Source organism: Tenrec ecaudatus, chromosome 1, assembly GCF_050624435.1.
Source record: "Tenrec ecaudatus isolate mTenEca1 chromosome 1, mTenEca1.hap1, whole genome shotgun sequence".
Classification (NCBI taxonomy): domain Eukaryota; kingdom Metazoa; phylum Chordata; class Mammalia; order Afrosoricida; family Tenrecidae; genus Tenrec; species Tenrec ecaudatus.
In genome coordinates, this window is record NC_134530.1 from 9,003,974 (window position 1) to 9,031,188 (window position 27,215).

The 27,215-nt window shown below is 41.9% G+C and overlaps 1 protein-coding gene across 1 annotated transcript; it reads right to left on the reverse strand.

The window, feature by feature from the left end:
* Nucleotides 1–611: 611 nt before the first annotated feature.
* On the reverse strand, nt 612–22,020 carry LOC142444638 (uncharacterized). Its single transcript, XM_075545705.1, is given in 6 exon segments — nt 612–819; nt 821–2,528; nt 3,635–3,785; nt 6,158–6,284; nt 16,951–17,161; nt 21,783–22,020. Coding segments are annotated over 5 exon segments (2,049 nt in total). The 5' UTR covers nt 16,954–17,161; nt 21,783–22,020; the 3' UTR covers nt 612–759.
* Between the last annotated feature and the right edge of the window lie 5,195 nt (nt 22,021–27,215).

Genomic DNA, 27,215 nt, shown 5'->3' on the forward strand with positions numbered 1-27,215 from the left:
AAGGTATTTATAGTTTTAATGTTTAACTTAGAAAATTAATTTGCATCAGTGGAAATTAATACAAATAGAAATAAGACAGTAATAAAATCTACATGTACCTCTTGATAAGCTTCCCCCACTAGTATAAATATCCTTGTGCCTTTCTCACAATGCTTAGAATCACAGGGCTTCTCCACTGTTTGAAGTCTCACAGTTATCCATGCTGAGGGACACAATAGGGGTCCATCATCTTTTACATTCATAGGATCAGTCCTCAGTGTTGTCTCTTATGTTGTCTAACACTGGGGAAAAATGTGTACATTATCCCAGAGACCTTACACTTACAGGATGTCTTTCCAATGTGACTTCTTATATGTTCATATAGGTCTTCCATGTATGAACATGTGAATAATTTTGGAGAAAAAAATTCACACATTCTATCCATCATGGTTAATTTGACATATAAATCATCTTTCCAGTTTTCAAAAAGAAGGAATGTTATCCAATAATACTTAGATGTGTATTGTTTACCACCAGTATACCCACCCAGATGTACTTCAATGAATAAGAAACATTGAAGACTTTCCCACTCCTGATATTTTCACATTTGAATTTTTGACGCAATTGGTATGAACAACAGTGTGGCATTTCCCATATTTGTTACATTTACAAGGTTCATCCCCACTGTAAGGTTACTAATATTCAATAAGGATGGAGAGCTGACCAAATGATTTCTCACATTCATTACATTAACAAGGCCTCTTTCTCCATTGTGTGTTCTTATATGTGAAGTGAGGTGTGAAATAAAGGCTTTACCACATTTCTTACTTTCATAAGGCCGTTCTCCACTGTGAGTAATCATATGTTTAGTGAGGGCTGAGGACTGACTGAAGGCTTTCCCACATTCTTTACACACATAAGGTCTCTCTCCACTGTGAATTCTTATATGTGTAGTAAGGTTTGAAGACTGCCTAAAGCCTTTCCCACATTCTTTACATTGATATGACCTCTCTGTACTGTGTGTCCTTATATGTATAGTGAGGTGTGAGGATTGACTAAAGGCTTTTCCACATTCCTTGCATACATAAGGCCTAACTCCACTGTGAATTCTCATGTGTTCAGTGAGGGATGAAGAACGCCTAAAGGCTTTCCCACATTCTTTACATTCATAAGGCCTTTCTCCGTTGTGTGTTCTTATATGTGAAATAAAGGCTTTATCACGTTTCTTACTTTCATAAGGCCGTTCTTCACTGTGAGTTCTCGTATGTTTAGTGAGGGCTGAGGACTGACTGAAGGCTTTCCCACATTCCTTACACACATAAGGTCTCTCTCCACTGTGAATTCTTATATGTGTAGTAAGGTTTGAAGACTGCCTAAAGCCTTTCCCACATTCTTTACATTGATATGACCTCTCTGTACTGTGGGTCCTTATATGTATAGTGAGGTGTGAGGATTGACTAAAGGCTTTCCCACATTCCTTGCATACATAAGGTCTAACTCCACTGTGAATTCTCATGTGTTCTGTGAGGGATGAAGAACGACTAAAGGCTTTCCCACACTCTTTACATTCATAAGGCCTTTCTCCACTGTGAGTTCTTATGTGACCAGTGAGCGAGGATGAATCACTAAAAGTTTTCCCACATTCCTTACATTGATAAGGTCTCTCTCCACTGTGAATTCTTTTATGTGTAGTAAGATGTGAGGAAGAACTAAAGGCTTTTCCACATTCCTTACATTCATAAGGCCTCACTCCAGTGTGCTTTCTTATGTGGTCAGAGAGGTAAGAGGAACGACTAAAGGCTTTCCCACATTCCTTACATGTATAAGGTTTTTCTCCACTGTGAGTTCTTATGTGAGCAGTGAGGTATGAGGAACGACTAAAGGCTTTTCCACATTCCTTACATTGATAAGGCCTATTAATACTGTGAGTTCTTACATGTAGAGTGAGGTGTGAGGAACAACTAAAGGATTTTCCACATTGCTGACAATCATAAGTCCTCTTTCTTATGAGTGTAGTGATTTGTGAGACTTTCCTACATTCTTTACGTTCTTGAGGGTTGTAGCTATTATGATCTTTTTCAGATAAAATAAGAAATGAAGGACTATAGGTTTTACAACATTCTTTACATTCATGCTTTTGACTTCTAAAACGTGTCTGAAAGGATGAGTGACTTAAGAAATCCTTTCCATACTTGTTATTTTCATTGTGTTTCCCTCCAGTAATTGTTGTCATAGGATCCTGAAGGGTTGAGAGACAAATGCAGTCTTTTCCACACACCTTACAATTATAAGGTTTTTCTTCACTAAGAGTTCTTAGGTAAGAGGGACAACTGCAGGTTTCTCCACATTCCTGATAAGTATTGTATCCAGTGTAAGATTTTGTAGGATGCTTACATGATGAATGTTCTGGGGAGGCTTTTCCATTCTCATAGTATTCAAAAGGATTTACTTCTGGAGGATTTTTTATCACTGTAAGAGTTGAGGTCTGGCTGAAGACTTTTCCACACTGAGTACCATTACTCTCCTGGAGGCTTTCTACTGTATGCATTCTGTTAAAAATAAACAACATGCAGTTGGAAATAAACATGTACTTGTGTCACTGTTACTAAACACAAGTGTATATTCAAAGTTTTCACTCTGAAATTGTCTTATATATTAAATCATCTTGCAAAGGTAATACCATTACTGTTAATGATTTTCTAATATACCAGGCTTTCATGATAATTGTCTATAAGAAAAATGTTTCAAATACAGTATCGGATTCATATTTAGGAAAGCAATGCAGTATAGAATGTCTCTGAATAATTATAGAGCTAAATAAATACTTACTGTATATACTCATGTATAAGCCGAGTTTTCAGCACAAAAAAAATGTGCTGAAAAACTGGGATTTGGCTTATACACGGGTCAGTGGCATGAATGGAAGTCATCTGGTCAAGCCCGACTAACAAAAGGAGGAAATTTCATGAATCCTGACATAGAGTTAATAGCAAAGTGGGTTCGAGATGCATGGGAAGACATTCCAGAAGACATGGTGCAACATGCCTTCCAGAAATGTAGTATTAGTAATGCTATGGATGGCAGTGAAGACTGTGCTTTGTATGAAAATGACAGCAGTGATAGTGATGACAGCAATCTCAGTGAGGACAGTGTCTACGATGACCTCACACCAGTTGAAACTCTGCATCGGGATACAGATGAAGAATCCAGTTTTGAATGATTTTAACTCTACATTTTAGCTTGGTTGCTGATTAAGCTCAGGGAATAGTACTCTTAAGGTATCATTGTTGATACCTTCTTGTTTTTGTTGAACCTATTTTCCACTTACTGTGCTGGTTTACTGATGTTAAATGAATTGTCCTTTTATTTATGTTTTTACTTAAAATAAATATTTAAACACATTACCCCACTGATGTCTCAATTTTTAGTAATTTTATTTTCATTTGTTTTGATTATTGCAACTCACCAATAGCTTCTGCATTTTCCACTCTAGGCTTTTACTCGAGTCAATCAGTTTTTCTGGTTTCCCAGGTAATAATTAAATACCTCGGCTTATACTTGGGTCGGCTTATATTCGAGTATATACAGTATATGACTGTCATAGACTTTAGGATTTTCTCCTGAGAAACAGTTTTCTCATTTGAACAACACTCACCTCAAAAGTCTATCCCGGTTTTTACGCTGATCTTCACTTTCAGGTGGTTTGAAGATTTCTACTAACGTGGAGGGCCAGTTGTTATTGTTCATAAGTTGCACCACTATGTGATCACTGGACAAACATTCTCCTTCATTAAGGTTTTGAGACACTGACACAATGTTTCAAAGTGAGGTTCACAACAGGAAACAAAAAACTAAATTATTAAGGGAAAACAAAGCGGTTGTGAATAGAGACATGTGCACATACCAAAAAAAAATTGGCAATGGTTAGAGTCATTTACTAGGAAATAGTTCCATGGGAATAACATGTTGGTGACATAAAATCTACTTATAAAGATACTGAGAACAATACATAGGAAGCATTAAGAGAGGAAAACAAAAAAAGTGTAGCTCATGACCAAAGGTGTGTGATGGTTAACAAAGTCAGAAAACTAGACTCAAGTAACTGTGAAGTTGTCTCTTTAACTGAAGGAACCATTTTGAGTTAATTGATTTAAAATATAATTCCTCCCATACAGGGCTGCTCTTACAAAGCACTGATTTTGTAGTGCTACCCAATACTGTGTCCCTGAGTGAGTCCTATCTTTATACTTGTCAGATCATTCTTTTCTTTATATGGTGGAAGAAATGTGGCTTGTGTACAAATACCTATCTGACAAGTTGCTGAAGAAGAAATGCATGTCCTGAGGGGACACAGTCCAGAATAATGAACATTTTCTTGACACTATGCCAATCCCTGTTTGGTCTTCAGGGTTTCTTAAGAAAAGCTGATATGAGTATACTTACTGCAACACAATCATGTCAAATTTGTACTCAATACAGTAAAACTCTATATAAATCCAAATGACAATCAGTGCTTCAAAGAGACCCCAAAAGAATGCTTAAAAGGCTTTCAAACACACAGAAACTAAACACACACACCCCTTTCATCTTTATATTCATGAGTGTTAGAGACTTACTTGTGTCCTCCAAAGTAGACTGGTAAATTCTAATCCCTATATCCAGCAGTTATAATCCCATTTGGGGAAGGGACACTGCCATTATAGTCTACATTACAGAGGGAGGCGATTATTTCTTGAAATGTAGTCCATTTAGGTCTACACAGTACTGAAGACAGCTTTGGCATCCTTGAGGTACTCTAATTGTGCTCATTTTAAATGTTCTTTGAGTTTAGGAAATAAAAGTAGCCTGAAGGAGCCCGATCAGGACTATAGGGTGGATAGAATATATTTTCCCAAGAAAAGTCTCACAGGACAGACCTTTCCGTCATAAAATGAGCAGGTGCATTGTAGTGAAAAAAATATTCCTAAGATTAACATTGATGGCCTTTTCCTCACTAATGTAGTGTCCAATTATTTTAAACCTTTTTCATAAATAAACCCCTATGATCATCCTGTCTTCCAAAAAAATCTACCAAGATTACCCTGGGAGCCCCCAAATAGTTACATAACCTTCTGAGCTGACCTCTCTGCCTTGAATTTATGTGACCTAGCAGATCCCCTCAGAGGTCACTGATCTGACTGGATCTTGCTCTCTGAATTATATTAGTAAATCCAAGATGAAACTCCAGTTATAATTTATTGCATAAAATTGTCTTCAGTAGTTCTGATCTTGCTGAAAATACTGATGCTTTTGGCATCCATCATGTCTAAAACTTGCCAAGGCTACAGTATCTCCTTAAAACAGAAAATGTTGAATGATGTTGGGTCCTCACTTCAGTAGCTTCTGAATCAATGATAATTCTATCGTCTTATGCCACAATTTTCTGCACTTTTGGCATCGTTTCTTCATACACTCAATGTGATTGTCTTCCCTCTCTGGGGTCATACATGGTTGATCCATCTAAAATCTGGTGCTTTATGTGGAGCAGTATTCCTGCAATCCAAACTTCAGTAATTTGAAAAGATGTTCATTTAATTTTATTTAAAATTTGATTAAGTGCCCTGAGTTAAAAAATATATATATATTTTATTACACAAAAGCACCCTTTGTTTGCAAGATAGCTTAATGAGACTAAAACAAGTGAATTCCTTAAAGAACCTGTCTGCAGCCATTGCCAATTGTGCAGACATGTTTTGTTTGGAATAAACCCAGGCAACATATGCGCTAGAACCCTAGTAACAACACTTATGATTTCCCATAGTAAAAGAAATTAAACAAGCAACGAAGCAGCAGAAATTATGGAAAGCACCTACAATTCCACACAAACAGCACAGAAGCAACAAGGAACATATGATGAAGAAATAAGAATTTTATGGAAAAGCAATCCAGAAATTTTCCCCTAGAGCTAGCATCCTGAATGACTTCTTACCTTTTACACTGTGAAAAATTAATTTGTTAGTCATTGCTACTATAGAAGCACAATACAACTAAGACGATGGGGAATATAGGATACATACGTTATATATAACAAGGGACCACACCTGTCTTATGTATTCCAATTCCTCAGTACAAATAAAGGAGCAAAGCTGATGAGTAAAATATTGTCTCCTAAAGGTTTAAATAAGTTTATCATTCTTACCTACTGAGGCCAGATTTCTGAAGGTCTCCATCATTACATCTCTGTAGAGTTTCCTCTGAGTAAGATCCAGCAGTCCCCATTCTTCCTGGGTAAAGACCACAGCCACATCCTCAATGACCATTGAGTCCTAAAACGTTCCACATATTCCAGATCAGCAAGTGCGTTAGGCTGGGTTGACTAGAGAAACAAATTCAGGGACTCATATATGAGTAAGAGAGAGCTTTATATCAGGAAAACATCCTAGCCCAGTCCACATCAAGTGCATAAGTCCAATACAAGTTTTAAGTCCAAAAATAAATAGAAAGTAACAAAGAGTTGGTGAGAATGTGGAATAAATAGAACCTTCATTCATTGTAGATGACATGAAAACTGGTACAGCCACTGTAGACAAGTTTAGTGGTGCCCCAAAAGGTTAATTATAGAACTACATAGTTTAGCAATCCCACTTCTAGGAATAGACCTGAAAAAATTAAAAGCAGAAAATCAAAAAATAAAAGTAACCTAAGCTTGCAGTAACACGTGAATAAATATACAAAGGATGGTATATCCATACAATGGAATATTACTTAGCTATAAGGAGAAAGGAAGTCCTGATACATAATAAAACATGGACACACTTTGAAAACATTATGCCAAGTAGAGTACAATACTGGACAAATGAAGGGACAAATACTGCATGGTCCCACTTCCATGGAACAGACAAATGCAGAGAGACTAAAGCTTGTTAAAGGCAGAAAAGTGGATGGGAAGTTTCGTGGCACAGAGGTCACCGAGTTCCTGTTACTGGTGGTGAAATAAACTGAAAACAAGAAAATACCAACGGCCATAATAGCCTCACAGTAGGCGATCCATATCAATGTCATTATATTATTCTTGTTGTCCTCAGTTGTCAGTTGGCCTCGAGGTGCTTATGACTCATGTTGACCCTGTGTGTGCAGAATAAAACTGCTCTACTAATTTTTCAGGACTATGATCTTTCAGAAGCAACTTTACAGGCCTCTCTTTGAACTACCAACCTTTTAGCTAGCAGTTAATTAGTTAATGGCTTGTTATTGGTGGGTGCCATTGAGTTGGTTCTGATCCACAATGGTCCTATGTACAAAAGAACAAAATATTGCTTGGTTCTGCACCATCCTCAAGGTTGTTCCGAAGATTGGGCACATTGCTGCAGTCACCATGTTAATCCATAACATCGAGAGCCTTCCTCTTTTTCACCACCACTCTACCTTGCCAAGCATTCTATTCTTGTTTTGTATCGTAGTCTTTTCTTTTTGATTCCCTTCTCCAGGGACGGCTCTCTCCTGACATGTCCAAAGTACATGAAATGAAGTCTCGCCACTCTTGCCTCTACGGCATCCTGACCGCACTTCTTCCAGGACAGATGTGTTTCACAGCCCATGGTTCTTTCAATATTCTTCATCAGTAACACAATTCAAATGCACCATGTCTTCTTTGGTCTTCCTTATTCAATGTCCAACTTTCACATGCGTATGAGGCAAATGTAAATACCAGAGCTTGGGTCAGGAACACCTTAATCCGCAAAACAATCTCTGCTTCTCAACACTTTAAAGCAGTGGTTCTCAACTTTCCTAATGCTGTGACCCTTTAATATAGTTCCTCAGGTTGTGTTGACCCCACACCCCCAACCATAAAATTATTTTCATTGCTACTTCATAACTGTAATTTTGCTAGTGTTATGAATAAGGTGACCCCTGTGAAAGCATTGTTTGACCCCCGAAGGGGTTGAGACCCACAGGCTGAGAACTGCCATTCTAAAGAGACCTTGTGCCACATATTTACCCAATGCAATGTGTCATTTGACCACCTGACTGTTGCTTCCAGGAGCAACATTAAATTTTGCTTCCAAGCAAAATTAAGTTTTGGAAAACTTCAAATTTTCCTATTTATCTTGATGCTAACTATTGGTCCAGTTGTGAGGATTTTGGTTATCTTTGTTCGAGTTGTAATCCATACTGAAATCCTTGATCTTCACCAGAAAGTGCTTCATGTCTTCCTCACTTTCACAAGCAAGGTTGTGTCACCTGCATATGCAGATGGTTACTCAGCCTTAATCCTGGTGCTGCATTCTTCTTCATATTATCCAGTTACTCTGATTATTTGCTCTCTGATTAGTGGCTTGTACTGCCACAAAATTATACATGTAAAAGTTGTTGAACTGGTAAATTTTTTATAATATTTACTTTGACTAGAATTGAAAAAAATTATTTAAAAAAAAAGTAAAGGAGCGAGAAAGCTGTTTTCAGACCAAAAAAACAAGGGAAAAGATTGCTCACCAGGAGAACTTCCTTGCAAGAAATAGCAAAGAAGTTGTTCAGAGAGACAGAAAATTATATGAATAAGACATGTGGATCTACATAAGTAAAGTTACAGAAGTGAATACAGGTAATATAAAATTTACCTTTGCTATTCTTAGTTCATCTATTAGCTTTAAAAATAGCTATATACATGATGCAATTACAGTTTATGGGGCAAAAAACAAACTCACTGCCATTGAGTAGATGCTGACTCATAGAGATCTTTACAGAATAGTGTCAAATTGGCCCTTTGAGTTTTCATGACTGTACCTCTCTATGGGATTAGAAACCTGCGTTTCTCCCTTGAAGCGGCTGGAGATTTCTAACTGCTAATTTGAGGGCTAGTAGTCCAATGAGTAACACACTACACCATCCATGCTCCCCGAGACTTCAGCAACCCTCTATCAGTAACTGACAGATCCAACATGCAAAACAATCAGCAAGGCCATGGTGAACCGACACTGTCATCTAATAGGTATACAAGGGGGCTTCAAAATGTTTGTGGTGAAACACCATTATCTTTTTAATCGATTTTCCCACTAACTTTTAAGTTACTTTGTATCTGTCATCCCCAAACAACACAATGCAAATTCTTTTCATATTTACCAGCAACATTAACCAAACTAGATCCCAACCTGGTTCCCAAACGGCAACTCACCAAATTTAAAGTATTACAAATCAGACCAAAATAGAAATAAACCCGCAACCAATAAATGAAAGCTAGCTAGACTGAAATGAAATAACACACTTCTAAATAACACATGGGACAAATATGTTCTGAGGGAAATTTAAAATTTTTTGAGCTATGTTAAAAAGACAATAGAACTAACCAAAATTTATTGGATGCAGAGAAAATCAAGTATACTGAGAGATCTACAGCACTAAAGGCACCTAGGAGAATCAATGACAGATCAAACATCAATAGCTCATGATTCATAGGGAAACCGAAATTGAGCAAATATAGCCAAAGTGTGTGGAAGAAAAGCAGTAGTAAAAACAAGACAGCAGGCCATGAAAAATGAAAACAAACAAAAAAATCCCCAGAAAATGAATATAGTCAGAAACCAAACAAAACCCCAGTTTTTTGAAAAGCTGAAAGTAACAAGTGACATACCTCTACCTAGGAAACAAACTCGCAGAAGACATTTTGGTCGACCTTCCCTATTACAGCCCACCCCCTCCCATTTCTACCCCATACTGCCCTGGGTTTATCTCCTGTTCACCTTCTTGTGAAGTCTCAGGCATAGAAAGGCAAGATGTTGCTCACCAGAGAGAGAGACAGAGAGGTGTTGAGTGGGGACTGACCTCTTGGCACTTTTTCCCTGAGTGTGCTGGATCCCAGAGACGTAGGCCAGAAGTATGTGCTACCTACTCAGAGCACAACAAGCGTGCCCTCTAGAAATGCCCAATCCTGCCAGTGGCACCTCCTGATGCATTTCTAGCCCCCTGATTCAGCTCCTTCTGAGCCTCCACCCACAGAAGTGTCTGCTCATCTCCATGGCGATGGTAAGTATGCTTTGTACTCAGCCAGTAGACAGCATCCTGGCCTATGTACCACCTGTCAGACTACTGAAGTTTTCTGGAATAAAGTCCATAGAGGCCCAGGTATAGTCAGCTGGGTCCTCAGGTAATGGAGTCTTTCCTAAGCACAGAACAAAACACAGGTGCTATGCTGACAGGGGATTAAAAGTTTAGGACCAAACTGGGATAACTGGTGCAAATGGAATTGAATCCAGGGATGAGAAGTATAGGTGGAGAGCTGCCTTTTTTTAAACATTTCCTCAACACTTTATATTATGTGCTTTTTATCACATGTACATTCAGGTTTTCCAAAAGACAAAGGGTCACCAAAGGCTTTCCATTTTAGTACATATGTATTTTTTTTAAGCCACAGAACCTTCAAAAAGCGTCCTCTCATTCTTTATAGAGATGCGGACTCTCCACTCCCAGGAGGCATGAGAAGGAATACGCTTTCTCACACCATTCACAAGATGCTTTTCTACAAAGTGTGCCTTGGAGGAGGAAGAGCAAAGCATTTTTTAACACATTTCTTTATACACAAAACCTCCTTGTAGAGTGTTTTCTGTTAAGAAGGGGATATTGTCTAATGAAATGTTTCCCCACATTCCTTATATTTAAAAGATTCCGCTCCACCACGTGTAACTTTTCTGTGGAGATGTGAGGACTAACTAAAAGCTTCCACACCATCTTGATTCATAAGGCCTCCCTCCATTATGCATTCTTAGTGTTTAGGGATAACTAAGTTTTCTCAAATTCCTATCATTTATACAGATTTTCTTTACTGTAGGTTCTTTTCTGTTGAATAAGATTCGAAGACTGAAGACAGGCTTTCCCAGGTTTTTTACATACATAAAGTCTTTCTCCACTGTGACATCTTACATGTCTTCTTAGCTACAGAATGACTAAGAGCTTTCACACACGTCTCACATCAGTGTGTTCTTTTTATGTAGACTGAGGTATGAGGGCAGCCTACAAGCTTGCCCACATCCTTTACACACATACAGAGCTGTCTTTTATGTGGCCTGAGGGCCCAGAGCGACGGTGGTTTCAAGAACCCACAAGACATAAATGACTAACATTGATTCTGTCGCCATGTAAAGGGAACAGAGGGTTGTTATGAACAGCTCTGTGCCCACACACCTGGTGACCTAGGTAAAAGGAATGGAATCGTTTTTCTTGTAAGACCCAGTCTACCAAAATACGCACACAGAAAGACAGTGGATTGCAAGTTGGGCTGCTGGCCACAAGGCCGTGGTTCAACCCTACCATCCATCCTCTAAAAAAGGAGAAAGATGAAACTCTTAGCTCCTGTAAAGGTTTACAACCTCAGGAGCCCAAAAGGGCAGCTCTAGTCTATTCTATTGGGTTCCTATAGGTCAAAATCAACTTGATGGCAGTGAGTTTGGTTCGGTTTGATATCCATTAAATAACTAAACTAATAAGTCAAAGTCTCAAAAAAATCAGAAAACACCAGATTCAGAGAGTTCACTGATAAAATTCTAGCAAGTATTTCACCCGGAAAGCATACCAATTAGTTGTTCTCACGTCCAAAAACACAAGAGGAAATAGTTATGAGGCCAGCATCACCCATATACTCAAAACTAAGATATAAAACTATTTTAAGGAAGAAAAACCAGTTCTCTCCATGGAGAAGTCGAGTGCGGTAGGAGGGATTATTAAATGTCCAAACCAGTAAATCAGTTCAAAGGTGGGGGCGCGGCTGACCTCTGTTTTCCAGAAACCCCCTTAGGCTGCCGATTTTGATGCTCCTCCTTCCTTCTGGTGAAGTTAAGAAGTCGGAGACACTATCATTTTTAGAAAAATGCATGAGAACGCCCGGGTGACCTCAGGTCTGGGGGTGATATTTTGATGTTTTCATTATCCATGGTGCTGATTTGCCCTTCTTTTTCTCCAGTTCCTCCCATTTGTAATTGAAATCCTGGTTCCTATGCCTGTTGTTATAATACCATTTGAGATTGGATTTGGGGGGGGGGGCATTTTAATGAGATGTCCCCTTTTAGTTCACAAGTTAAGTAACTGCATCTGTAAAACCATAAAGATGGTACATATGATTATGGATCTGAGAGGTTTTAGTATTCATTTGTGTTAGAAAATAAATAGTAAAGTAATGCTTACTTTAAATATTTCGCTTACATACACTAGAACCAAGGAGTTCAGAAACTAAGTTTTAAAAGATAACATGTATCTTAGCAAGAGATATCTAGGAATGTACTTAAGTAATTTAAAAATCCTGGTGGAAAAATTATACATCATTAAATAACATCCAACAAGACTGTAATATATGAAAAGACAGAGTTTTACTCCCAGAAAACTGTTACCCCAGATCGTTATTTCCAGTGAACGTCCATAAAGTTTCAACCAATTTATTTTAGAATGTCACATACTTATGTAAGTAAATAGAGATGTCAAAAAAGTTCATGGGAAAATAAAATAAAAGATAATGATCTTTTCCCCATGAACGTTTGAAGCCTCCTTGAAAAACATGCATTTGCATGTACGAAAGTCCTACAGGGCAGTGAATTACTTAATTCAGCTTTTCTGGCCATAATCTCTAACTCCCACCAAATGATCTTTTCCTGATGGGCCTGGGGAAGAGATGGTGGGGAAGATACCGATATGATTCAGTTGTGAGTTTTTAACAAGATTCATTGTGATCGCCATCCCACTGCATATAAAGTAAACCATCTCAGAGGCAGGGAGATGTGAGTCTCATTATCAGCAAGACTTAGGAGTGAAGTGTGTCCTCTTCACCTTGAGATCCCTGTGCAGGGAACCTCCTTGATCCAGAGGACGGCTAAGCCAGGAAACCAGAGGAGTGACTGATCCGCAGGAGCAGGAGTTAAAGAACAGGAGACCATGCAGTGGATTTCCCAGCCCACAGAGCAAGTACAGCTCAGTGCTTTGGGCGAAAGGCGGGCTTGTGGAATGGGATGCTTCTGGGCATTTAATTTGGGGAGCTGGGCTTGCTGACCCACAAAGCTGGATCTGACTGCCTTTGAGTTGAGGCTTTCAGAGGAGTGGCATGCCCTTTGGCACGTGTTCGTAGCCCTGAAAGACGTTTGTATCATGTCCTGACTGAACAACTCGATCACGAGCATTTCTATCTGAATTGGAACCTGTTAACCTCCTTAATAAATCCCCTAGTCATGAGCAGTGTCTGTAAGTTCTGTGTGACCACTGCAAAGAATTATAGAGCCTACCACCTGAAAAGTAGAGTGCTATGGGAGACAGAGCTAAAAGGTAGAGAAGGTGTATGAATGAGATAAAACATGCTCTCATGAAAAAGATGCTGGAGGTGGGCAGGGGTGGGGGGACTTGTCCAAACACACACAAGCACACAAATTCTTTTTAATATTTACTTTATAAATATATATTATGCAGTATAGTTTCGGCATACAAGTACACAGATAAGCCAACGGATGAAAATAAACAGCTTAGGAAAGACCTACAAACCTAAATAAAGTTGACTCATAACAAAACAAACAAATCAAGGCAGTGAAAGAAAGCACATACACTTTAAGATGTGAAGTAGTATCAACTGCATGATGTCTTGTAGTGACAAACAGCTTAAGCACTCAGCTGCAGACCAAAAGGCTGGCAGTTCGAGTTCACCCACAGACACCTCTGAAAAAAGGTATGGAGATCTACTCTGAATTACAACTCAGAATTAAGTCTATGACAATTAGCTATTCTTCAAAATGCACTATTTTGCTAATTAGAATAAGCTATTTCCATGTTTTCTATATGAGAAAATCAATTCCAGGTAGAGCAGTTTCAATAAAATTTAAATTTTACTAAAAAGTAAAATCTGAAGCAAAAACCATGGACAAATCATCTTAGGACATTAGAACAGAGAAAAATGTCTTAAGCAAAAGACAGCAGGGGAGAGAGAGATCAACTATATTAAGATTTACAAGTATTTATCAAAGAGAGGGGAAATGAGTAAATATATGTTACATATTGGGAGAAAAATTCCCAACGCTTGTAAAGTAGACTTAAAAAGTCATAGAAATGAAAATTAATTAAAGGGTGAGATGTGCAGCTTTGTCCATAGTGTGGTGTAAGGTAATTACAGAAGAAATCAAAGTTTAGATCACATTCAACATACTCTACATGGGCAAAAGCCAACTCACTACACAACCAGAGGGGACAAAGAAAATACACACGCGTCCTTTGTGGGAGTAAGCAGTTGTACTCCGCATCAGGGTTTCCTAGGAAATTGAACATGGCTGTGATCTGGCCCTCGCTGCAGAAGTATTAGTGTCCTGGAGCACGGGGAGCCCGGACTGTGAACGGACAGCGGAAGAGTAGCAATACAACACTTCAGTCACTCTGATCCTGTAAGCTCTTCACGGGGGAGTCAGATTGTGGCCCCTCAACAACATCAGGAACACACGTAGGCAGGCATGTGGGCAGATCAACAGGACAGACACCAGCAGGAATGAAACTCAAAAGCATCCTGTGGGAAACAAGTCCTTGGCAAGCCTACAGAGACGAGTAACTGGATTTATTGCAACCTCAAACAAGGGGCAAAACTAAACAATGTGGATTTTATTAATTAAAACCTGGGGATAAAACTAGAATAGTAGCATTAACAATGGCAAGAGTCATACAATTCTAAGACAGAGTAACCATCTCCAGGCAGGAGTTGAGAACACTGAGAGGAGACAAAAGTGGACCACGGCCTATGAACAATCCGGAGACTCGGGCTACTAAGTCAATCATGCAGGAGAAGCTCATGCACTCCTTGTTTACAGTATCACTTAAAACAGGAACGTTAAAGCAGTATTTAAAACACATACAACAATGTAATTTTCATACGCTCAATTTTCAAAGTCATGTGAAAACCCCTTCATTTCAACTGGCCTCAGGTCAGAGGAGTGTTTATTTCTAAAGTACTGACACCTGGATCTTGGAAATTTACATTGTGTTCACTAGATCAAGCTGTGTAGAAGCAAAATAATGGCCACAAATGAAGTGTCCATCCAAAGCAATAAGATTAAAACAACAATGACAAAAAATGTGTCAACAAAAAACATTAAGATAAAACAAAACAAAAAAACCATTAAGATCAGCCGTGTGCAGCATTCTGGGGATTCATAAGAACTTAGGTTTGAGAGCTCTAAGAACTGTTATGAAAAGATCACCAGGATAATATGTTCATTAAATAAAAGTATAAATTCCATTTTATCTCTGGCATAACGAAGCAGGGGGAAATAAAACATTTCTATTTTTATTTGCTCTATTTTACACAAATACCAGCAAAATACACCCAAAAAAGGAAGAAAGCTGGTTATTCAAATGAACCTGGGAAGAAGGGTGGGCTGCATTAGGGCACGTGGCTCATATTTACAGTTGAACAGTGTTGGCCACTGGAAAAACAATCTCAGTACATGCTGTACCTTTAGCACGCTATAAATAAAATGGATAAAGTTTTCACCAGTAATTCACACTCACTGCCATTGAATGAATTCCGACTCATCCCAACCCTGTAAGAGAAGGGCGAACTGCCCCTCGCGGGTCCCAAGACTTGGTGGAACACCTCGAAGAAGCTGGAGGGTTGGAACTGCTGACCTTGTGGTTAGCAGCCAAACGCAACCACAAAGCCACAGGGCTCCTTTCACAGTAATAAACCCATTAAAAAATGTAGTCACTTGGGACCAGCTGTTATTAAACAATCAATCACACTTGTGCAAGTCACCAAAGCATAAAGTAAGAGGTTTTTCTAACCACAGTGACGAGGTTCTCACTGTCTCCATCAGGAAAATGTTTCAGAAACGGCTAAAATACTGAACGCTGTCAGGGTTCTGGTGTGACCTGCTTTACGGTAATAGGGGTCCTTCAGAAAATTTCTCAAGATTTAATTAAGCTTAAGCTTTCCTGTGACTTTTACACCAGCTCCAATGGGCATTCCTGTGTTTACAAATGTTATAACCATTTAAGGGGAAAGTCCTCAGTACAAACACTAGTAGAAACCGTAAACCCAAGAACTTGAACATGCACATCTCGTATGTTGAGCTTCTCTGGCAAAGGAGGGCACACTTTAATTTTAGGTTCAAATTAGAGATTTAATACCAACACTGAGGAGGATCAGACGGGGTCCAGGGGTCTGACCCACTTGAAGGTCACACAGCAGAAGCGTTGGTACTTTGGTGAAGGCGTGAGAACACCAGACCCTCTTTCACACCCCATAAATAGTCAGGGCATTCCCCAACGAGCCCTCTCCCCACTTCTTACCCCTTCACAATGTGAGAGGCAGAGCTGCGGTTTTAGAATGGTACAGAACGGTTTGAGAGCTCAGTGCCTGGGAGAAGCCAAGTACAGTGTTTGAACTGATGGGTCTGGAATGGCTCCTGGAGGGCCTGGGGCTCAGCCTCCTCAACCAGAGCACCTCTGCCTTCAGAGTCCGGTGAAACAAACTGAAACCCACACTGCGATCAAGTTCATGCCAATTCCTAATGACTCAACAAGACAGGGTAGAACTGCCCCTGTGAGTTTCTGAGACTGTAACTCTTTATGGGAGTAGAAAGCCTACTCTTACTCCCAAGGGGAAGCTGGTGGTTTTGAACTGGGGACCTTGTTAGCAGCCCAGTATCTAACCACTACGCCACCAGGGCTCCTCAGAATCTGGTCAGGAGGCTGTAATTCAACACAGATCAAGGTGCATGGTGGGGATATGACTGGCCCCTGGTACCAGCTCTGCAGGTTCCACAAAGAGGTGAGCACAGGGATGCCAATCTTGAAGAACCATGTGTGTGGGGGAAGAGTGTCCAGCAACAGTGAAGCTAGGTCTTAGGATGCCCCCGGGGCTCAGCTCTCTTTCCTCCACTGCCTCCCTTGTATTTGCCTTAGGAAGCGCAGGGTCTGCAGCTGCTCCTCATATCCTGCCTCCTCACCCTTTATGGGAAGACTCAGCTCTCTCACCATGGTACTCACCATTTCTCTGCCCCCGCTTCGGGGAGTCTATGAAGCCACTTGAGAAAGAAGGGAGTAGAAGCAGAGCCACTCGACAGTTGGGATGAATCATGTCAGGTCCGCACACCAGAGCGGGTGAAATCCTTGTTGTGATTTAGATTGTACAAGATGGTCGCCCTGGTGGCCCCAGCTGCCATGACTGGGCTACTTCTCCCTGTACCACACTTGGAACCTAAAGTGTAAGAGGAACAGGGAGGAGGCTGGGTTGAGTACAGCGGAAGTGGCAGGTTCTTGGTCTTCAGCTCTTACCCAACAGGGCTTTCTCCCAGACTCAAGGCAATGCTCCACCCTGAGGGCATTTATGGCAGACAAGTCTCCACTCTCCGCGAAAGCTGCTGAAAGAAGGACAGCCCCAGTGTCCCCAAGCGGTGAGACTTTGTTTACATGTTGTCAGGAGAGACCAGTCCCTGGAGAGGGACAGCGGAAAGGAGGAAGTCCCTCAACAGAGATGGATGGACGCAGTAATTATAACAATGGACTCAAGCACAGGGACAATTGTGAGGGTGACAAGGACGGTGCAGTGTTTCACCCTGTTGTGCAGAGGGTGGAACTGACTCAATGGCACCCACAACTTGAGGAGCACACGTGTAGTCTTCTCATAGTTAGGCAGGTTGCCCATGACTGGCTTCAAGGCCGGAGACTGTTCGTGGCTTTATAGCCTGTCACTTAGGAGTGCACTTTCTATCCATAGATTTCCTTTGAACTGTTCTTAGGTGCAGCGATTTGGTTCCGACCCATAGTGACCCGTATGCAACAGAAAGGACCACTGACTGTCCAATGTCATCCGCACAACTTATGTTAGTCTGCTTCTATTCATGAGGTCTGCAGTATCTGACAATGCTTCAATGCTCTCCATGACTTTTCAGTGGCTAATTCCTTCCAAGTATAGACCCTACTCCTTCTTCATAGTCTGTTCTTAGTCTGGAAGCTCTGCTGAACCTGTTCACTTTGGGTGGCCCTGCTGGTGTTTGAAGTACCAGTGAGTGACATCGTTTCCAGAAGACCAGCCACACACAAGCCACCACGGTATGACAAACTGACAAAGTCCTCTGAACTACACCTACATTACCTCATCCACTTTCTTTCTGATCTGTAACCCATGTCCAAATCTAAGCTTCCTCCGTCACAATTCTGAAGAAAACAAACTCACTGCCATCCAGTAGATTCTTCCCATAGTGAGCCTATAGGGCAGGGTAGAACTGCCCCTGTGGATTTCCGAGACTGTAAACTATGGGGTAAAACGGCTCCTCTTTCTCCCTTGGAATGCTGGGGGGTTTGAACTGCTGACCTGGTGGTTAGCAGTCAAACTCATAACTCACCTTGCCGCAGGGCTTCTAGGCCTCCTCAGTCTTCCTTAAGGTGTGTACAGCAAACACCTGACACCATTCAGCTACTCACTTCCAAAATCTATTTGTAGTGCAAATGCACCCACACCCCTCTCCCATCAGTGGCTGTCCACAGCCTGGAGTAGTCATCATGGCTCTGAAAGATGGGCTACCCTTGTCTCCTTAATCTGGCTCACATGACCGCCCCACCTCCACCTGCTGTTCTCTCTATGTCAGTCACCTCTCACTTCCATCAAGGAGCGGATCCTAGATTTTCTGCCCCCTTGGGGATTTACACACTCACTTTACCCAAATGAAGTATTGTTTCCATCCCACCCACCCACCCACATGCTACCAGTCCGATTCAGCCACATAGGTAGCTGAATTGAACTGAGGTTTTGAAATGTCACTTACAAAGTTTGTCCTTGTCAGCAATCTCGCTTGACTCTAGGGGTAGGTCCTTGCATTGCAGGTGTTAGCTATATCAGACTTTTCAAGTTTAGAGGCCAGGATGGTGAGACTCAGTCTCACGATGTATTTTGGACAAGTCAGGAGCGACCACTCAATGGAGAAGGGCATCATGCTCGGCAAAGCAGAGGGGCAGCAAAAGAGAAGATGGCCCTCCACGAGATGGACCGACTGACACAGTGGCTACAACAGTGGGCTCAAGCATTGGGACACTGTGAGGACTTGGGCAATGCTTTGGTCTGCTGTGTGTGGGCTCAGAACTGACTCTGTGGCAGCTAACAGCTTTTCACTCTCTATTTGAAATTGTCTCCCAAGCTAGACTGTCAGTCTGTGGGCAAACACCTCACGTACGGTTTTCTTGCATCTGCCTGTAACACTGATCACTGAAGACGGGCAGATTACCACCACACCCTGACATGGTATCATTTCATGACCTTTTTGGTGAAGGCGGAATGTTCTGTTCTCTTCTACACAGTCCCATAGGTAGACACTAGCCCCAAGGAGCTATTTTCACCGGATCTGTCAATAGTGTGCAACCATGGGGCAAGGGCAGTGAGTTCTTCTAGCCAAAGTCTCTAATGCAGCAGTTCTCAACCTATGGGTTGAGACCCCTTTGAGGGGGGTCAAACGACCCTTTCACAGAGGTTGTCTGATTCATAACAGTAACAAAATGATGAAGTAGCAACGAAAATAATTTTGTTTGTGTGTGGGGGGAGGGGGGTTTCAGGGTCACCACAACATGAGGAACTGTATTACAGGGTGGAAGCATTAGGAAGGTTGAGAACCACTTCTCTAAAGCCTACCAAATGACCTTGCCCCTCATGCGTCTTATAATAAAAGGTGAGGGGGGGAAGATACTAATAGGATTCACTTGTGAGTAATTGCAAACAGGATTTCCTGGAGAGCCAATCTGCTGTGTATAAAATGAGTCCTCTGAGAAGGAGAAGGGATCTCATTACCAGCAAGAACTAAGAGCGGTGCATGTCCTCTGGACCAGAGATTCCGGTGCAGTGAATCTCCTGGATCCAGAAGGTAGCTCTACCAATCAGAGGAGCAGGAGCCAGAGCATGGAACAGAGGGATGGCCATCCCAACCCATGGATCAAGAAAAGCTGAGTGCTTTTGTGCAGGAGGCTGGCTTGCTAAGTGGGATGCTCTGGACACTTAATTGGGGGAGTTGGATTTGCTGACCCACAGAGGTGTGGAGCAGAGTGCCCTCTGGGCCCCTTATCCAGGCACTTGGCCTTGCTAATCCACAGAGCTTAAACGGAATGCCTTGGGCTGAGGGTTATAGAACAGTGGTTTGTCCACTGGGCTTTTATTAGCAGACTTGATAGAACTTTGTAACTTGTTTTGATAAACGACCTTTAGTATGTCTCTCTGGCATTACAATTTGTTAACTTTCTTATCAACCCTTTAATAGTGAATTTTGTCTGTGAGCTTTGGGTGGCCACTGCAATGGACTTTAGAAACCAGACAGGTAAAACAACGTTAATTAAGACATATACATAAGGATCTTAATTTTTCTTTCAGTGTTAGTGAATTTTCACTGAAATTGCCTCTCATTATCAGACATCACCCCCCCCCCCGCCCTTCCCCCAAATTCATTTCCAAAAGTTGAAGCCAACTCATAACAACTCTACAGGTCAGGTTAGAACTATCCTTGTGAGTTTACAAAGCTGTAATTATTTACAGGAGTAGAAAGCCCCAACTGCGAAGTGGTTTTGAACTGCTGACCAAGCAGTTAGCCCAACAAGTAACGGCGACACCGGCAGGGCTCTCTAAGACATCAAAGGTAGAGTGACAGCTGCCATCACCACAATGCATAGAAGGCAAAATATAGATCGGCCCTTGGCTAAGCTTAACATGACTGCTTGAAGGCTGTCCTTTGCCTTGCCTGCAATCAGCTGGCATCGGTTTATTTGGAGACTCCCAAACCAAATCAAAGACACTGCCAGCCAGTTGATGTTGACTCACGGCAGCCCCTGTGGGTTTCCCAAGACTGTAACTCTTTACAGGAGTAGAAAGTCCTGCCTTTCTCCCGTGAACGGGCTGGTGGTTTCAAACTGCTGAGCTTGCAGTTAGCAGCCCAACCTGTGCCACCGGGGTTCCATGAAAACAAACAATTCCCTGCACCAATTTGATGCCGGCTCAGAGCGACCCTAGGTCAGGTAGAACTGTCCCTGTGGATTTCCATGAATACACCTGTTCACGGGAGTAGAAAGCCTAGTCTTTCTGATGCGGCGCTACTGGAAGTTTTGAACTATAGACCTTAGTCTATAAGGGCTATAGTTCTTACTATAGACATTACGGTTAGCAGCCCAAAGTGTAGCCACTAACTATGCCACCAAAGCTCCTTAGTGATCTATTACGGAACCCTCCAAGACCCACAGCCGTCCAGTGGTATCCAACGCGTGTTCACTGCTATCAAGCCGATTCTGACTCAGAGACCCGCTAGGACGGGGTACAACTGCCCCTTGCTGGGTCCCAAGGCTGTCGCTTTCCACAGAGGTAGAAAGTGTTGCCGTTCTCCCACAGTGCAGCTGGTGGTTAACGGCCCAGGCTTAACAGCTAGGCACCAGGGCTCCTAGTCCCACCCACAGCGACCCCATACAGGGTTTCTGAGGCTGTAAGTCTTTATCAGATCAGACAAGCTGCTCTTTCTCTCTAGCAGGGGGGCTGGTGGGTTTGAACCGCCGGTCTTGAGGTTAGCTAGCCAACGTTTACCTGACAGCGCCAGGCATTCCTCACGACCACCTTACTTTCTGTAGGACCAATGACGCTAAAAAAAAAAAAAGCCCTGTCTGCAAACGCCCAAAAAACAAAGGAGGCCAGGGGCAGGCACGCGAAGGCAGCAGGGGAGAGAGGGGCGCTAATTCGTCAGGCCCACTAGCCTGAGCTCAAGATGGATTCTTGATCGCATTTCTCACAAGCTCCCAGGAGATGCTGACCCCGCTGATCCGAGACCCACATTCACTCAGTGAGGATTTCCACCTTTTACCTGTTAAAAGCAGCGGCACACACAGGGCCAGGCCATCCCACCTACTCGGCCGTGCAGAGCAGCTCCGCCCAGGGGGCCGGGATAGCGAAGGAGGCGGCGGGAGGGCCGGGGCCAGGGATACGCGGGGCCGCTGGAGCAGAGCGCCAACACACAACCCCCTCTGAGCTGCCCTTAGTGCTGGACAAGGCAGGACGCCTAGGGACTCCACCGCCTTCCTCGCACGGCAGCGGAAGTGCAACGAAATAAAGCTTCCGGCCCTTACACCTGCATCTCCGCCTCCGGTTCCTGCAGGGAAAAGGTTCCGTGAGTGGACCGGGAAGAGGGCTCCACCTAGTGGTCATAGAGGTTCGCTCACTGCCTTCCCCTATTTGTCCACTCATTTCCACGACAGAGAAAGGTCTAGGATTTCTTTAAAGCTTATTCATTGCAAGCTTAAACGCACTTATCTGTGCGAAGGAAGATGTTCTACTTTCCTTGGGAGAAGAAAAAGTTGATATTTGCACATTTGGTAGATATTTGCATATAATCAAGTATGTAAATATCGTTTCTCTTCAATAAAAAATATTTTAAACCAGGTTCTTTAGAGAAGTAATTTTCCCCTCATGTATACTTCCACGGTTTTTGAATCACGGATGTCCATAAAACATTTTATCAGCTGGGATCAACGAAGGCCTATGATTTTACAGTTAGCAGACCAATTTTTGTTTGTGGTTATAGACCACACTATCAGAAGGAAATTTCGAAAGAACACTACAAAAAGTCTATTTCAGTAAATGAGCACTCATTGGAATATTGCATTACTGTAAACGGCGTGATAACGTTTTCAGAAAACATTTGTGTGATGACACTAGAACTCTGACAATACATTTGACATCCATCCCCTTGCTCCAGCATTAACTAAAGCTGAATAGAGCCTGTGAATTTCTAGGTTTCCAAACAAATAAATTACCTTTGTTTCACTTAGTTTCAGATGAATGCCTGTCACTTGGAGGAGAGTCTGAATTCAAGGGGAAAATCTATTAGTATAAATTGGATTTCACACTGGTTTATTCATTTTCTTGGACTACAGATTTATATGAGAGTTTTAATAATATCAGAAGGAAGTGGGGGTGGGGTAATAATTACTGAAGTTTTTGCCAAAATACTTTTATAACCCTCTTATCTATGAGGGCTATTTCCCTCCCGATATACATGTTTATGTACTAACTATGTATAACAAAAAGAATAGGGAGGTCTTGCTGTGTTTTCAGAAGTAATATTTAAGTTCCAGGCAAAGCTGGTCTTAGTCATTTCTGCAAAGGAAATTTTACTGTTGGAGAAAGAATAGATTTTAAAACCTAAGTGTGAAATATCTGTGTGGGGTTTACACATGCTAACATAGAGGGACGCTGCCTGTGAAAGCCTCTGGAGATACAGTGCTGTCATATAATATGCTAACTAGAATCCCCTCAAGCCTACACCTAGCAGCTACAGATTCATTTCGTTAAGGAAACAAATCTAAGTATCAGCTGGAAAGATATTTCTCAAAATAGTTTCTAAGGATCCTAGTAGTTCCACGTGCTATATTACTTTTCCCTTTTGTTCTGCTGTTAAGGTATATAAACTGTGAACATTTTGAAGACTGAGATAAATCTCGACACTTGAAAGATCAAGCTGCACAGTGCTTCCCTTCATAGGTAAGCTTTTGTTAAAAGCTTTGGTCTGATCAACCTGGTTTTTGGTTATTTTGTGTGTGTCTCATTTTTCAGAATCCACAATGAACAGTTTAGAGGGTGGTTCAGAGCCACTTAAGAGTCTGAGACCCCCCACTGTCACATTTGGAGCTGCTCCAACCACTGGCCGGGTACGACAGTATATTTGGCACTGCGCTCAGGATTCTCCCCCCCAAGTGGGTTTGGCAAAAGGAGGACCTGAGGGAGAACATGCAGGGATGGTCTCCTATGTTGATGTAGGGGTCTTTGGGGAGTCAGCTACATGCATGCTGACCTCTGAGCACAGGAAAGCCCCCAAGTCCCCCAAGAGGCTAGCAGAACTGAGAAGGGATACATCAAGCTAGCCTAAGTAAGTACGGATGTACATTGCAGCAGCAGTCTAACTCTCACTACCCAATGTCATCGAGTCGATTCTGACTCACACCGACCCCAGAAGACAGAGTAGAACTGTCCCTGTGGGTTTCTGAGGGAGACTGTGTGTGACTATGCTCGAGTAGAAAGGCTCGTCTTTCTCTTTGGGAGCAGCTGGTGGTTGCCAATTGCTGACCTTATGGCTAGCAGCCCAGGTGTAACCCACTATGACACCAGGGCTCCTTGAAGGGCTGTCAGCTTAGCTACAGAAGCCCAACTAGAAACTGAGACAAGCCTTAAGAAATTAAAGAACCTAAGTCAGAAAGGGATATGAGGTCCAGAGTCTCCATAAGGGTAACAGATTCAGCAACTACCATGGAGCACAAGGAGGAAAGACAGAATGCTCTGGCTTGCCGCTGTGCTGCACTAGTAGGATAAAGGGTGCCCCAACTAACAGCCTGCACCACAACAGGGACCACTAGCCCGTGGGACCCTTTGAATGATAACAATGAGGCAGAAGGCACCATTTAACAGTAGAGAGTCAGAAAAAAGGGGTCTTTTATTCAGTCCAAAATAAAACAGACCAGACAAAGGGTGGGTAAATGCACCCTTCCCCCTCAATAATCAGACTGACAACTGACAGAGTAGAACAGCCCTGTGGGGTCTCAAAGGCTGTCATCTTCACAGAAGCAGAATGCTACGTTTCTCCTGTGGAACGTTTTGTAGGTTCAAACACCCAGGCTTTTGATTGGCAGGTGAGTGCTTACCCTCTGTGCCACAGGGTTTCGTCTATATTGCAGCTGAATTAATCCACCTGGCAAAGAAATTCCAACATCATCCCAAGTCGATAGCCTCCTGGAGGGTGGATTTGTGGGCTAACAGAGCAGATAGGACTGTATTGTCTGAACTAAACAAAATAATGCCACTGTTACCCATCTATACACAGCAGCTGCAAAGGATCTTGAGTGTAACAGGCAATCGGGCCTGTCGGTACACTTGGCCTACAGAGCCAAACTCTAGGACACAATAGAAAATGTCCTAAAGATACTTTGTCAGTTGGTCATAATAAATGCAATATATTCTGATGTATTTCAGGGACAACATACTATTTGTAAAAGAAAGAAGGGATACTTTGCTAAAACGAGCACAACCCCCTTGAAATGGGACATTAATCCCTATGACTACCCCTCTTGTGGGAGCCTGTCTGCATTATCCAACGCTGCTATTAGCAGAAAGACCACAAGTGAATGGCTTTAATGAACATTTATTTTCACTCCATTTTAGAGCCTAGGAATCTGCAGAGTACCAGTTGTCGGGGGAGCTATTCTCTGTGGGCTGTGGCGAAAGGTCTGTCTCTTTCCAGGATTTACAGACTTAGCATGCTGTAGCTCCTTGCTGACCTTTGTGCAGCCTGACATCTAGCATCCTCTAGCTGCTTCCTTTCTTTCTTTTTCTGAGGTCTTGTGCATCAGATTTATCCAATGCAATGAGTCATGTAATTTTAAAAATAATATGCATTTTATTAACATTTTTAAAATTGTAAGTTGGGTCTACATTTTAGATAATCAACTTTGTATTGAACAGTTTTAAACTATTAATCAAATCTCCTAATGCTTTATCCTCCTTGATTTCTCTAGAAGTGCTCAATAGTTTATGCCCCCAAAATTGGACAGCTACTTGTCATCAGACACAAGCACTCTACAACCGTACATTTTCCTAATGGGAGCATTAGCTGACAGTATCATCTATACTACATGTGAGTACACATTTGCTTAATGATTTCAGTAGTTCACTGCCAGAGGACCTGCCAGGAATTCAACCCAGGCTTTGTAGAGGATGTATAATTAGATATCATTGCAGATATCAGATGAATTTTGACTACCAGGAAGTATCCAAATGGTATTTACCTGTTTTACAAACTATGCAGAAGTATTCAACTGTGTGTATCACAAGAAATGATATAACACTTAATTATGTTTATGTGGGACCTGCTCAAGCATAACAATGGGAAAATGCATGGTTTAAAGTCAGAAAAGATGTGTTTTTGGGTTTTCTCCTTTTTTCCCATATTTATTCAATCTTTACACAGACTTCCAGTCTTCACATAGAAAGGAAGCATCAATCCCTGTGATTATTCCATTTGTAAGAGCCTGCTCAATAAACTGAACTATTTTGCGAATGGAGCATTATAGTTGGGAGATGACAGAAGCAGGTGCTATACACAGGTGACACAACCTTGTTTGCAGAAATTGAGAACTTGAGGAGATTACTGATAATCAAAAACAGTACAGGTCATAAGAAATTTTGCCTTTAGTACAACAGTTTTCATAAGAAAAGACACCTCAGAATTAGGCTACAAGGCACATAATTTTTCTAAAAATACACGCAATAAAACATTTCCCAATTCCATAACTTCCACATATGTAACCCAGTGCCACTCACTATACTCTTCATGTTGTACAACCATTATTCATATGGGATTCTTTTCCTTGCTTTGAAACTTTAGGACCATGGTCTGGAGGAAATCTAGTCAATTAGCCGATTTCTATTCTACCCCTTGGTGGCATCGTGGGTTACGCATTGAGCTGCTAATCCCAAGGTCAAGTGGACGACACCACTAGTCCCTTCTCAGAAAGATAAGGCTCTCTACTTCCGTCCAGTTTGACTCAGCAACTCTCAAGAACAGTTCTACTATGTCCTATAGGGTCATTGAGTCAGAATTGAATCAGAGTGAGACACTGAGACAGTTGTGTGAGTAGCACATGGAGTCTTAAAAATTACCAGTAGCCAATCCAAAATAAAAAGCTACCGTATACAAATATTTTTGGGGTGAAGACTGTGTAGTATGGCAGAGACCAGATCAAAAACAGGGATGCACCTGGTAGACAACGGTGGAGGAGGTGGGGAAAGGAAAATAAAAGGATGAATATAAGGAAGAAAAGGGGAGTGGGGGCATGGGGCACTAACCCACCCAAGGGGAGGGTATTGTTTATATCTCCACAGGGAAAGTGGGACCAGACTTCAACCCAGTGCAGCAAGGTGTGAATGCAATATCCCAGCATGGAGTAGGGAACCAGTGGAAAGGTCTGGGAAGCTGGCCCCAGCACCAAAAATTAAGTGGATTCCTGCCCCTCCCCAGAGAAGAATTTGTTTCAAAGGATGACATTGATTCTGCAGTTCCGGGAGATGGACATATCTGATCAGAGCACACAGGAGCAGATGAAGGGGGAGGAGAGAGTGGAGCACAGCCTGGCCCACCAGGCCGTGAGGATGATGTTCCTGATTAGAGCAGCCAGTCCACAGAGAGAACAACATGGTTACCGCACTATGAGACATGATGCCCCTCAGTGACCAAGGATGATACATGGGA